We start from the raw sequence: 13,686 nt of genomic DNA on the forward strand, positions 1-13,686 counted from the left end.
CCAGTGTGCTCAGCTTCACATGGGGAAAAGACAAAGTCAGGGCTGGAAATTTCAAGCCAAGCCTGATAGGCAACATGATAATTAACAGAAATGAAAGAAAAGTTGTTGACTAGTCAGCTTATATGTACATAAAACACACATGCTTTTGCTGTGCTGATCACTGTCATAACCCTTCTGCTCTTGTGTTTTCTAGCCTGTCAGATGTACTTCTCTTTCTCTTCCTACAAGTGAATTATGGTGATCATGTGCGCCACTGTCACTGGTGCTTCCAGTGTCACGGAACTGAAAAAATCATCCCATTCATTCACATACTCTGTATGCATTTGTCTGTTGTGTGCATCTGGTGGTATCTGTAGATGCTGAGATCAGTCTGTCCTGTAGATCTGTCTGATACTTGGAAATATAAGATGACCCAAAATATTTACAAGAGGGCATTAGCAGATTGAACTGAACAAGGCATAGTTAATTTATAATGCTATTCCAAAATGGAAAGCCTAAAGGAAGAGGATGGATTAAAGGTTAAGTAATTGGGGTCTCAACCTGATTCTGTATTAATCTAGTTGCATTGATATAGTTGTATTTACAGAATTTAGAGAAAGTCCTTGAAGTTCCCTGATGAGTGATACCTTTTCCCTTATTTTAACTCCCATTTTTTTGTCCTTTCCCTTACACCTTGCAAAATAAAACAATTAACGCCATAAAAAACTAATCCCAGACACTTGAATCTCTAAGCTTTTTACCATGGCTAATCTTGTTTTGCCAGTGCCTTTCAAGTGGTTTGACTCCCCCCGCCCAACAGCAGAGGTTAGTGATTACTGTTAATGGACTACTTCTTTCAGAGGAGTGTAGTTAGGGGGAGGCCATCAGGTCTCATAATACTAGCACATCAATCTTTGTGTAAGGTTGTTCTTGTGCAAGTTACCAGTAATTCTTAATGTGGGCAACCAAGGACATATTTTTAGACATGACCATACTCTATTTTTTCCATTTTGGTGGTATAAGCCTTTTTAAAATGAGTACAGCTCTTAAAGAAATTAATGTTGTATTAGAAGATATTCCTTTTTGTCATTTTACCATGGTAAACATCTATGTTAGAAGTTCAGTTGTAGATGCCGATAAGGAAGACACATTGCTTAAAATGCCAGGCCTGAAGAGAACACAGCGTGTAAATGCTGCGTTGCGCCTGGTACCCAAGGTAACTTGGTTGTTTGGGCAGAAATTTGGTAATTTCTGTGTATGCTGTCTTGTGTCCTAGGCAGGTGTCAGCGGTGTTTATGGCTAAGTGACAGCTGCCCTTTAGGTTGTAATTAAAGTTCTGCCATTTTAACCATAAACTCCTCTCGCCTTTTCAAATTTATAACCATGGTATCTGCAATAAGATCAAATAGAGTTAAGAACCTACATATAGCAGCCTTCTAATCAAGTAAATCTCATAAGTTAATTAAAATCACACTATTCTTGTATAAAACCTACATGTGTTTGCCTGGGAGCTTGGTGCTGTTGCAGAGATTCTGTGTTTGTCTTATGAAGTTGATTATTGTACAGGTTACCAAGTGCTGATGCAAGTGGGGCCACAATGATGCAAATGAAGAAGCAAATTCTGGGCAAAGACCTTGCAACCCCCTATTCTCCAAAGGTGCTAGTGCTTGCCCTGGAGGGTCCTGGTCAGTACCTGAAATGAACAGTCATCATACAAAAATTTTGGTACATATCAAATCACCTAACTCTTCCAAATTCCACACTTGCATATTAATGCTCTCACCTCTGAAATCGGCTCTGATTTATCACTTATTTTGAAGTCAGATGCTGGGTTTGAAAGCACAAAATGAAATGTATGAAGAAAAAATTTGTTTTTTTTCTGATTGTATGATCAGCAAAGTGAAGAAGGGTGAAACAGCCTGCAATCACTATTACAAGTTCTGTTGATTTTTGGGTTGACCATCACAGTTATATAAAGCAAAAATAAACTGTGGAAAACTTAGAGAAATAATTCTCTGGCATTGCATGTATTTTTCTAGTAAATAGTGTTACATTTCAAATGAAATTCCTTTGTCTCATCCCAAATTCTGCAATTTATATTGTTTAATTTGTTCAGCAATTCATACTGGATCACGAAAGAGCATAGTCAGTGTGATAAGCTGTGCTGCAGATTTTTGCTTAAGGCTACTCAAAGTGAAAAAAATCTGTTCCTGGGATAAAGGATCCAGCAGCTGAGTTACTTCTGTGGCCTTTTTGTACTTTCTTTGCTCGTTGGGTGAAATGCAAGCATGGCTGGAATGTTTTCATTATTAACATGTCCTGTTATGTTTGTGTTCCATGTTACTATCCTCATTATAAACACTATGATTTGTTTTGTGGATGTGTTGTTTATATCACTCTCATGAAGCCTGCCAATGCAGGGAAGAAAGCAATCACCAGCAAATATATAATGCAGGAACTACATACAATCATACTGAAATTTCATGTGGTATTTTATATATTACACAAAAGCTTGCTCTACATATTGACGTGACAGTAAGGAATTATTCCACTTCATATCCACTTGTTTGTTATCAAATTGTAATTAAAATGCAATATAAAAATACTGAAGAATTTTGGAATCATAGTTAATTTACCAGTGAACATCTTTCAATCGATAACATCCATGATACTTAATATCTGATACTAAATTTACTCATGCATTAAATAGGTCGCAACTTTAATCATAAGTCATAGCAAAATACACATTTGTTGCTTTAAAGTAGTTCAGTGGAATTAGTGAAAGCAGCCTAGATCCCCTCATAAGCTATCTGAAGCTAAGCCAAAAATAGTGGATGTTAATTCCATTTCTATCCTAATCCTTTCTCTGCTTCTCTAACAATTTTCTATATATTCATAGCAGGGTATCTACCTCAAAGTTCATGCTTTCTTGTTTGTGTATTCAGGTGCAGACTTCCTTTGAATTTCCAAATGAAAATCTCTCAGATCAACTCAGAATCTACAATAGGTATTTTTGAATAAAATTACTTTCCTATAAATATGTATTTACTTTTTAGAAAGCAAAGTTAAGCAAATAGTCTTCTTCACCCAACATGTGCAAAAGTTGTTTCAGGTCCCTAAATACCCAAAAAATCAGCTGTGTTTATATCCATGTTTCACATGGGTAATCCATTCCTGATTAGCTGATTCACAAAATACAATGGCATTGCGTGAATGTGAAATTATAGTAGAGAGGTTCCATGTTTTGGTTGGGTTTTGGGTTTTTTTGGTTACTTTTTAAAAAAAAAGTTTGTCACACCATTCTTGGTACCTGCCCCCAGCCCCTCCCTGGTGTAAGTGTTGGTATAACCATCCGGACATGTCTGCGTCCTGCCCTTTCTCACAGTTCACCAGCTGGATGCATGCTGAGCTCACCCAGGGAGTACAGCACCTCTGGTCTGTGTCTCTTCTGTAGGGGGTGTATGTGTACGCGTGAGAAATTTTGTGTACCGTGGGGAATCTGTGCCAGCATTGCAGAGGCACATGCTATTTGCAAAGCCTTAGGAAGAAGGGCACCGTGCGTGCAGGTTTGCTCTGGGTTTATGTCACTAGTAAGTTTGCGTTTCTGCAGAGGGGACTGGTCTTCTGTTTCCTCCCTGTGCTGATGTTAGTGATCAGTGCGGCTGGATTGGTGATCTGATGTGAGCTAAGCCATTTAAAAAAAATAAAAGGAAAAATTAGGGCCAGGAAGCTGATGCAGTTTGTGGCACAACTGCATGCTCACTTATGCTACTGTGAAATGCTGTGGCAACATCTGGCTGCAGTAGAGGTGAGGAGAGGCCAGGTCTACCAGATGTTGATTTGTTCTGCAGCCGTCGCCCTCCATGTGGAACTCCACGTGCGCACGTCTGGCTCAGGGCCCTGCCTCTGCCAGGGGGGCAAAATGTGCAGGTTGTCTAAGGGCTCATCGGTCTTTCCAGAGTGGGGAAAGGAGCAAGGAATGGAGGGAGAGAGCAATAGGTGGCCTGTAAATGGGGAAGTGTTCAGGCTGTCTGGGAAAACGTAACTTTGGATTTCAACACAATGGAAAGTGCTTTATTCTAAGGGAAGCCGAATCATCTTGTTTGAATAGAGCTTTGTTTTCTTTTTTTTACTGCTTTTTCCCCCCATCCTTAACTATGTCCTAAAATATCAGGTGAGATGATGTTTTACTTGACTGGTAGTTGCCCCTGTTGTTTTTAAGGTCCAAAAGTCAAAGGATAATAGTTACAATTGTGCTAGGAGGGAATGCTGGTGTATCTGAGCAAAGATGTTCAAATGCTGTTGATAGTTGCTGGTTATAGTGTTATATATGTGTTTGTACATGTGTCATACATATATAGCACTGGCCCATGTTTGCTCTTGATTTCAGCTGCAGTTGGAGTCTATGTGGGTGGGGGTAAATAAATCTCTTCAGAGTCTCATTGTAGCTTTCATTGCAAACATCACACTGGATGTTGTTTTCAGTGATGTCAATATATTTGGACTGTTTAATTCATCTGAATGTGTTTCTTCACATTCAAGCGATGAATGAATCTCAAATTGCATTGCTGCTTTCAGTTGCGGAGGTTTCTGCAGCAATGCTACATAAAGAAATAGAGGTCTTGGTATCTGTGTATACATACATATTTGAACCTTATAAACTTTGTGAGAGAGCTCTTCAAAGTTTGCACAGCCTTGTATCATCTGTAACATGCTATGTTTGAAGCTTCCTTTCACCTGAGACTCAATATTTGTGAGTGTATTCCATTAGTAAATGTTGTTTCATCCCAGTGTGTGTGAGAGCCTTGGCAGGTGTTATCTTTTAAAGAGATTAAATGTAAGGTCTTCACCTTGCAGGCAGCTATGCTCTGGTGTTTAATCCTATTGACTCCTTTGAACTCTGTGTGGCAGACTATACCCGTATGTGTAAGCGGCTGCAGGATAGACAGGTAACACGCTGGAGAAGATGAGTGAAGTGTTTTAGAACTGTCACTTTCCCAGTTCTTGCTTCAAAGTGTCGAGTAAAATTTAAGTGAAAGCTTTTGAAAAACACACAGAAATACATTGATGGCCAGCCTGGCAAGAAGTGGTTGCTTTTGACTACAGCTGCACTCAGCAGTGCCTCTAACCCAGGAAGCTGAAATTCCATTCCTGGAAGAAAAAATGCTTTTGTGTTGTCCTTAGATGCCACCAGCCTGGAGTCCCACAGGCCAGAGAGGCTGTGTGGCATATAGAGCATACTTGGTGCAGGTGGAGTCTGTAAGGAATTTAACTTCCAACTGAACAAGCACATGTGAAGGAGGAGAAACTGCCTTTTTTCTGCATACAGTCCAAATCTGAGCGAACCCTAATGCTGGAGGATATTGCTGCCGATCGCAAGTCCCTACTATAGAGCCCACAATGAGAAGCTTCTCAGAGAAGTGATTGCAAATATTGTTATTTTTTTAGTGTTGTCTTGCTCAATTTAATTTTATTATGGAAAACAGCCAATGCAAGTGGATTTCAGGTGATGGGAAAATTGCAACCTGAACTGTTATCTTGCCAAAGTTAACAATGAAAATGGAATTACAAGCCTAAGCACTGATAGCTGTCTGCATCAGCAGTAGAGCTCTTGGTTTGTAGATGGAGCAAAAGGCATGCTCTTTATCAGTTATGTTGGTAGATGACTCTTTGAGCCTGTAAATATCATATTAAAAGGATCACATATTAAAAGCTTCTCACTGAGAAAGCTCTGGAGTACTGTGTCCAGTTCTGGGCTCCCCAGTTCAAGAAAGACAGGGAACTGCTGGAGAGGGTCCAGCAAAGGGCAACAAAGATGATTAGGGGACTGGAGCACCTTTCTTATGAGGAAAGGCTGAGGGACTTGGGTCTCTTTAGTCTAGAGAAAAGAAGATTGAGGGGGGATCTTATTAATACATACAAATACTTAATGGGAGGATGCCAGGGGGATGGGAGTAGTCTTTTTTCAGTGGCGCCCAGTGATAGGACGAGGGGTAATGGGCATAAACTTGAACATAGGAAGTTCCATCTTAACATGAGAAGGAACTTCTTTACTTTGAGGGTAGTGGAGCACTGGAACAGGCTGCCCAGAGAGGTGGTGGAGTCTCCCACTCTGGAGACATTCAAAACCCGCCTGGACGCTGTCCTGTGTAACGTGCTGTAGGTGACTCTGCTCTGGCAGGAGGGTTGGACTAGATGATCTCCAGAGGTCCCTTCCAACCCTAACAATTCTGTGTGAATTCTGTGTGAGAGGTTTGAATGTGAGCCCTTGCAGCCACCGGTCTCTCGGTGTTTTGAGTGAACTTTCCTGTTACGTTTACAGAGTGCTTTTGTCCACTGTATGTATGTTGTACATACCTTTCTTGTTCCACACATTCATTTTTATTTTGGTGATAGAGTTCACAAGAAACTGTGAAGGTTTGTCCAGGAGTCCTGCTAGGGAGGCAGAGTGTACAGAGTGCATCTGGGAGAAAGCTCTCTAAAATGAGAACTTGTGGCTTCCACTATACTTCTGCACAACAAATTACGCTGTAGTACATGACCTGGAAGCAATGAATAAATGCTCTAGAGTTTTCTGTTCAACCGAACGGCTTCTTTTAGGAAATCGATATATTTATGTGTGCAGATAGATATAGATATATAAGCATATTAAAGTAACTTAGTTATTCAAATGTTGCAAGACCTCTGTGACACCAAGGGAATGCACATAGTCCGTCAGTGGAAGATCTGATCCAATCAACAAAAATGGATCACTAAATCTGGTTAGATTAAAAACCTTCAATTACAACTACTCTTAGATGTGGAAGTGCTAACATAAATGTTAACAACATATAGGATACTATACCAACCAGCAGAAACAAGCATTTTTCTAACAATATGGGTGACTGAGTGCACTGGAAAAAGGACAGAACCACCACAATACTTTAGTTAGAAGTCTTCTTGCTTTGTTTTCACCCTGTTTTCTGCTGCAGTGAGTATGTACCTTCCACAGCCAGTGTGAACTTGTGGGTTCCCAAAGGTGATTGGCACAAGAAGCCCAAATGATGCACTGAACATATTCCCTTCACAGGCTCTGTGCTGAGATGCAGATTTCCCATCCAGCTCAGTGGTTCCTAGGGGAGTTTCACCTCCAGCCTTTCACTGGATCCCTCTTTGCTGCCATCTCCTATTGTGCCAGTGGTAAGCACAAGCTAGAAAGCCCTCTGACTCTGTCATACGCCAGCTGGGAATCTTTGCCCCATACTGCCCAGCACTGCTTGTTCTGGGAACACTGGCAATGCCTCCACACAGGCCTATCAGAGATCTTTTCCTTGGGTTTCTTGTCATGTCTCCTCTGCCACAAGTACTCAAAACAGTTTTGTCCACATCTGCTGTTTACTTGTGTAGACTCTGGGAAAGCAGTTGACTAAAACAGTGATCTTCTTGTGAAGTGAAATCCAAAGAAGCTTGTTAGGAAGGGCAGGGGGAAAAGGGAGAATTTGTTCAGTTGTGGAGGCTTTGTTAATGTTTGAAAGCTCCAGCGGTGACTGGATAACTTCTGAAATGACAATGCCAAGAAACTAAAAACTGAACAGTTTTTTGTTTTGACAATACAGTTAATATTGTTGGCTTAATGAACACGGTGGCAAAAAGCTATCTTGTTTAAACATAATTCTGTCTTTCCTTAAGTTATATGACATCTCTGGATGTCCTAAAAATGGCTACAGTAAATTCAGGGGAAATGACACTGGCAATGTTGAGACTATTATTGTTAAAAGGTAGAAACCAAGAAGAATTTTTTTCCCTTTGTGTTTTATGAAATGGAAAAAAGCCAGAATTTCAATAAATCCTGAATCTAATTCAGGGAAAAATCCTTAATGGAAACTGACAATGGAAACTGGCCAGTCTGAGTACACAGAGACTAGAGTATAGTGCTTTTTTAAAAAGTATTTGTGAACTGTGAAAAGCAAGAAGCCCAGGCAGAAGGTCAACAAAGATTATAGTTTCTGGTGCATGTATTTCCATCTTAAATTGCTTCTTTTTCTTCTCCACCATTTCTTGCAGATTTCTCTTTTTTGCCATGTCAGCTGACAGCCACCAGCTCCACACTCATTCCTACCAGGACACACTAAGTTCTACTTGTCATGGTCTCTTGAATGTCAACAGTCACCCCCTGTCGAAGAGCTCCTCAAGTCTGGCCTGTACTGGGCAATCAACTTTGGAGGAAAGGCAAAGCAACAAACAGGAGCTGAAGAAAAGCCACAGTAGCACCATCTGCCATACTCCAGGAAATGAGAGTGATGCCAGGAGTGTGCAGAGTCTTGGATGGTCCTTCTCACAGCCTGGGATAATGGGACTTGAATCAGTGGTCCAAACCATAAGCGATCAGTCAGCCGATGACAATTCACAGAGCAGAACTAAGACTACAAACCATCTTATCGCTGAACAGTCCCCAGCATCCTGGGAAGTGGGGGACACTAAGATGTGTGTAAAGAGCAGCACTGTTGAGAATGTTTCTTCAGCCTGCATTGTACACCACCAAAACATGTGTGAAATGGAAGAACCAGGAATTGCCCTTCAGAGAAGCCACTCAGATCTAACTTGCAGCTGCAGACAGCAGACTTATGTCACTCACATAGAAACCAGTGCTACTCACTCCAGCCTAAGCTCTTCTAGCTGCAGGCATGGTCCACCAGTGGCTAGGCTGTCTTTCCAAACACAGAGATACGGATCAGAAACAAATGAAAATACATCTCACTATCAAAACCTTGTGACTCATCTTCCAGTTCTACCTAGAGACCAAAAAGTACCCACAAATAGCTTTGACAGTGGTGGTATTCCACGTAACACTACTGTTTACACAGATCCTGGAACATTTCACACTGCCGTTCTGGGACCCCACATGCCTGGAAATGGTTTCTCAAACAGGACAATGTTCAGTCAAGCCACTGGGATTATTCATGGTGGTCTGACTTATGGTAATATTCCAAACTCTGCGTACTCACCCATGGTGATGACAGTTCATAACAATTCTGCAGGGCCCTGTAATATAAGGCAGGACCCTTGTATGAAAGTAGATGCCACCATCCCTGCCTACTGCCATTCTTTGCCCATACCATCTATACAGCTTGTTCCACGGTTGGTATGCTCGGTTAGCGAGTCGGGAAAAGAGCAGACAGCACCTGGCTATTTTCACTCCTTTTCTACTTCAGACATTCTGACGTATCCTAAGCTGGTGTCTTCAGTAAGTGAATCTGGCCTGGATGCCAAGAGAGTCCTGAAGTGCTGCAGCGTTCCTGGAGAACAACTGCAACATGCTCAACACTGCGCTCAGCAGGAGAGAACTCCTCCAGAAGCAAAGGCTGCCTGTGTTGCCTTTAGTAGCCCACGAGGTGCAAGCATGGTAATGACAACTAAGGATATGTGGACTATGACCTCTATGAATGATTTAACCAAAGGACTGAAACCAGCTCTTGAGCGTAGAGATGCCGAGGTACAAACTCTTCCAACCGTGGAATGCAAATCGGTGGCAACAAGCCCAGCAGCTGCAGCAGAAGGCCACTCGCATGTGTTCCCAGAGGTGAATCTGGAGCAAGACTTGGAGGACCCCAAGTCTCCAGTACGTGAAGTGAGATGGGACGACGAAGGAATGACATGGGAAGTGTATGGGGCTTCTGTGGATCCAGAAGTCCTTGGGTTAGCCATTCAAAAACATCTCGAGATTCAAATAGAACAATTCCAGACAGAGCCTTCTGAGCTGGCTGGGAAAAGTAACAACGAGCCATCTTCTGATAAAATGGGGAAAAAAAGGCCATTCAGAACAATGATGCATTCCCTGAGATATCCGAGCTGTTGTGCTCGTTCCAGTACTGCAGTGGAGTGAGCACAGCTGTGCTGCTTTTAAAGTGTAAATAAACACTGACTCTTATGTGTTAACGCAGTACATGTGGACAATGCCCTTCAGGGTAAGTGGGAAAAGTGACCATCAAATACACATCAAAGCAAGGAAAAACCATGGCTGGGCCATATAACAGAGGACATAAGGTTGTACCTTCATCATGCCATCTGAATGCTCCCGACTGTATTTAATGTAGCACTGTTTTATTCTTCTGTTAGTTTTAAATGATATTGTAAGGAATGAGACTTCTTTTCTAAATGATGCATCTTTTAAAAATAATGATGATTTTTTTCTGTATTTTAATAATTTAGGGTTAGAAAACAAAGTTAGAAAATGATGCTTTAATCAAAATTCTTAGCTTTCAATCCTACTCCCTTAAATTGTTTTGGGAGCTACTTTGCTGTTAATTTATAATAATGCTGACTATAAACCCCACCTTAACAGTAGACAAAATGACAAACTAGTGTAATGCTATATGACAAAGCATTGTAACTTTTGCTACATAACTCTGAAGTAATTTTGATATTGTTAGTCTGAACTCTTCTCTTTGCAAGCTGATGTACAGTTGGAGGATGCTCCTGCAACTCTCAAAGTAGTTTGTAGTTATGATGAATTATGCTCTAAATATCCAGAACTGATGTTTACCAAGTGATCAACACAAATGTACAGTATTACCAAAGACGACTCATGTAATGTGAATTACTTCTCGAATGCTTGATCATTGGAGACATGAAACAAAAGCTGTTTAGATTAGTCTGTCACATTATCATACCCTACAAATCATAAGCAGTTTTGTTTTGCTTAAATTAAAAGTAATTTCCAGTGGATTCTTTTATGTGCATCTATCCTGAACAGTGGTTATTTTGTTGTTGCGTAAAGCACAGGTGACAGTTTGCATGTAACCTTTGCTCGTCTTCTGTTCCCTGTCTGGTTTGACGTCAATCAACTGCTGAAAGCAAGACTTAAAGCTGTACTTTGATGAGACACAAAGGTTATTTGTTCTGAGTGCCTTGGTTGTATGGGCAGCTTAAAGATTTCTTTTTGCTCAAAAGCAACTTTGCAGACAATTTCCCAGTGAGAAACCTTTTATGATACCATAATGCAGCTGTAGTGCAGGGCCTGTTTGCAGTGAAAGGTCTGTCAAGGAAGCTGAGACTATTATTTGCAGTGTCATATGTGGCTTTTGGTCAATGTCTAAGATTCTTCAGGAAACTGGGAATGTGCAATATCTTTTGATGAAGAGAGGAGGGACATTCATTTCTGTCTCAAAGGAAAACTTGCAGTGTCAGAGAACTTACTGCTGGGGAATTACCCATTCTTTGACTATGTGGGGTTGTGCTTTTGTTGGTTTGGTTTTCGTCCCAGCTTTCTAAAACAGTAAGTTAGCAGGCTGCCTATGTAACATTCACCTAACGTCTATATGAACAGGAATCCCTGGTGCTTAGGACACTTTTGAAATTTCAGCTAGAAAATCCTTAAATATAGGAGCTGCTAGCTGGAATGCGCTGTGCTGCATTAATTTCATAATGTAGAGTAGTTCAAAACCAAACTTTCATTCCTGGACAAAGTGGAATTAAACAGAGCTGGGTCTCATGAAACTCGCTTTGAGTTCAGGAGGCTTCATTCAGGCCCTGGGACTTTGGCCTCAAAAAAGTCTGAACTCAAATCGACTTTGTTGCAAACCAAGTCTGAAACCACTGGAATATGACGTCTTACTCAGGGTACCTCTATAGTTGAGAGCATCCAAGTTTTGATAATGGTCCTAGATGTTAAAAGTTCCTTTTATTAAAGCTTTACTAGAAGTAAAGTAGTAATGAGTGACTAAAAGTTGCTTCCACTGGTATTTAGTGTTTAGCTAGACAGTTTCTATACGGGCTTATTTTATGGGCCAGAGTATCATAAACAATACCAAACATTGATTTCTTCCTTTCTTCAAATATTACACCTAGAGAATTTTAAGCATTACAATGGCATAAAACCTTGTGTTGTCTGTTAACTTGTCTGCAGGTGTGCAGAAGAATTTAAGATTTGAACAGTTAAACTGAAGCTTTAAAATGGCAACTGTACCTTGCTCCCATGAGCATCGTAATCCATACTGTTAGGTGATTTGACATGCGGAATAATCTTGATTCTCCTTCCCACCCACCCCCTGTCCCAAGCATTCCTCCAAAATAAAGCCCCTGACTCTAGGAAGATGATAAAATAGGACCAATATCAAACTGGTCAGAAAGAAATAGTTTGCAGAAGGGACAGGAACAATATCGCCAAGGCCCTTGAGTGCTTTGCCTGTTGTATACTGTAAAAGCTGGGAAAACTCTTAAATTTCATACAGCTCTACTGTGAGTTAGCTATGGTTTATGCATTGGTATGGATTTGCTATTACAGTGCTAAACACTGATTATCATTTCTGGATGAGAGAAATAAATGACAAACAAGGGGAAAGGACACCAATGACTTGCTAATCAAGAAAAACAGATGCTCACTCATTACAGGCATTGTGAGTCTTTAGGACACTAATTGGAGTTGTTGTTGGTAACAAAAATAGTGTTTGTGTTTGAGTATTTTCTATGCTTTTGGAAAGGATTAAAATACAAGCCATATTAATAGAGACTGGGGGGGAACCCCAAACAAAATACTCTTTGAATATTAACTACATGGATAAAATAACTTGTTTCATTTGTATCATGGATACCTCTTAAAAAGGGAATTTGGATTCATTTTGCGTTTGCGTTCAATATTTTTTCTTAATTTAAATGCAATCAGGTTGTATATTAAGTATTCTTCGTATTAGAGCTCGCGTTATTCTTGTAAATGTGAGAACTCTGTCTCTGTTTTTTAATGTTTTCTAACTTAGGAAAATGCAAATCCATTACATTCTGCTTTTAAATATAAAAAAAAAAATAGGAGAACTTACATTGGATTTATAACTGAACGGGTCAATGCTGAACACAGATGCTTGTCGAGCTAGGGTGAAACCAGGGTGTATTATTCTCTTAAGCCCAGTCAAAAACCAGTTTGGATTGCATCACAGTGCCTCTGCTGCCCAGCCTGGATGCTCAGGTACCATTCACAGCTCACCAAGTCAGGGCTGCCTTTCGCACAAGTCCTGGGTGAGGGCTGCACTGGCACACTGGGAGCTTAACCCATTTGCCTCAGTGCTCCTTCTTTCCCTTGAAAGATGGGAACACCCACCTGGTAATGCGGTATTTTGGATATGTTATATCATCTCTAGGTGCTGACTAATGTCTCTAGAGGAACTGAACTCTTCATATGACTTGATGGCTACAGGATTGATAATGGGCTGAGATGCTCAGGTCAGTGGTTGCGCACAGATTGAAGGGCATTGATACTGATATCAGTATGCTGATGAAATAGCTCTGCAAAAGACTTACAATAATTCATTTCGCTCTGAATTATTATCTTGCTGTAGTAACAAAGGAGATGTGTCACCGTATTTACTGTTACCATTCCTGGAGGAGAGGCCAAAACTTATCAGACATTTGTCACTGACTGACTTTATTGCACAGCTGTAATTTGAGATAATCTTTTGACTGTGGGGTAAATACTGAAATAGAGGATATCCTCTCCATGTTTTAAATAAAAACCTTCAGTAGTTAAGTTGATACTCCTTTAAAACAAACAAAAAAAACCAACCCCAAAACCAAGTAGTTGCTTGGTTAATGCCATATCAGTTAGTTTTAAAAACATTGTATTTATTTGTTTGGTCTTCTCCTGAAAATGTCAATTTGTTCTGAGAAAGGGCTTTCTAGAGTTGTGTTTGTGACAGGTTGCCTTATGGCTGGGGGGTAGGTGGGGGGGGCCCTCGACCC

At 40.6% G+C, this 13,686-nt stretch overlaps 1 protein-coding gene across 2 annotated transcripts in view; it reads left to right on the forward strand.

Moving 5' to 3' along the window:
- Positions 1-9,841, forward strand: part of GPRIN2 (G protein regulated inducer of neurite outgrowth 2) — an 18,739-nt gene extending 8,898 nt beyond the window's left edge. The window contains exons 1-2 of one of the 2 annotated variants that reach the window (XM_009893037.1): positions 7,094-7,158; positions 8,023-9,841. In XM_009893037.1, the coding sequence (XP_009891339.1) occupies positions 8,039-9,841 (1,803 nt within the window). In that variant the 5' untranslated portion in view covers positions 7,094-7,158; positions 8,023-8,038. Of the gene's footprint in view, positions 1-7,093; positions 7,159-8,022 lie in introns of those variants that run through there. The other variant, XM_009893038.1, reaches the window with a different exon arrangement.
- The last annotated feature ends 3,845 nt before the right edge of the window (positions 9,842-13,686 follow it).

The sequence above is a fragment of the Charadrius vociferus genome, unplaced genomic scaffold, assembly GCF_000708025.1.
Source record: "Charadrius vociferus isolate BGI_N301 unplaced genomic scaffold, ASM70802v2 scaffold429, whole genome shotgun sequence".
Classification (NCBI taxonomy): Eukaryota; Metazoa; Chordata; class Aves; order Charadriiformes; family Charadriidae; genus Charadrius; species Charadrius vociferus.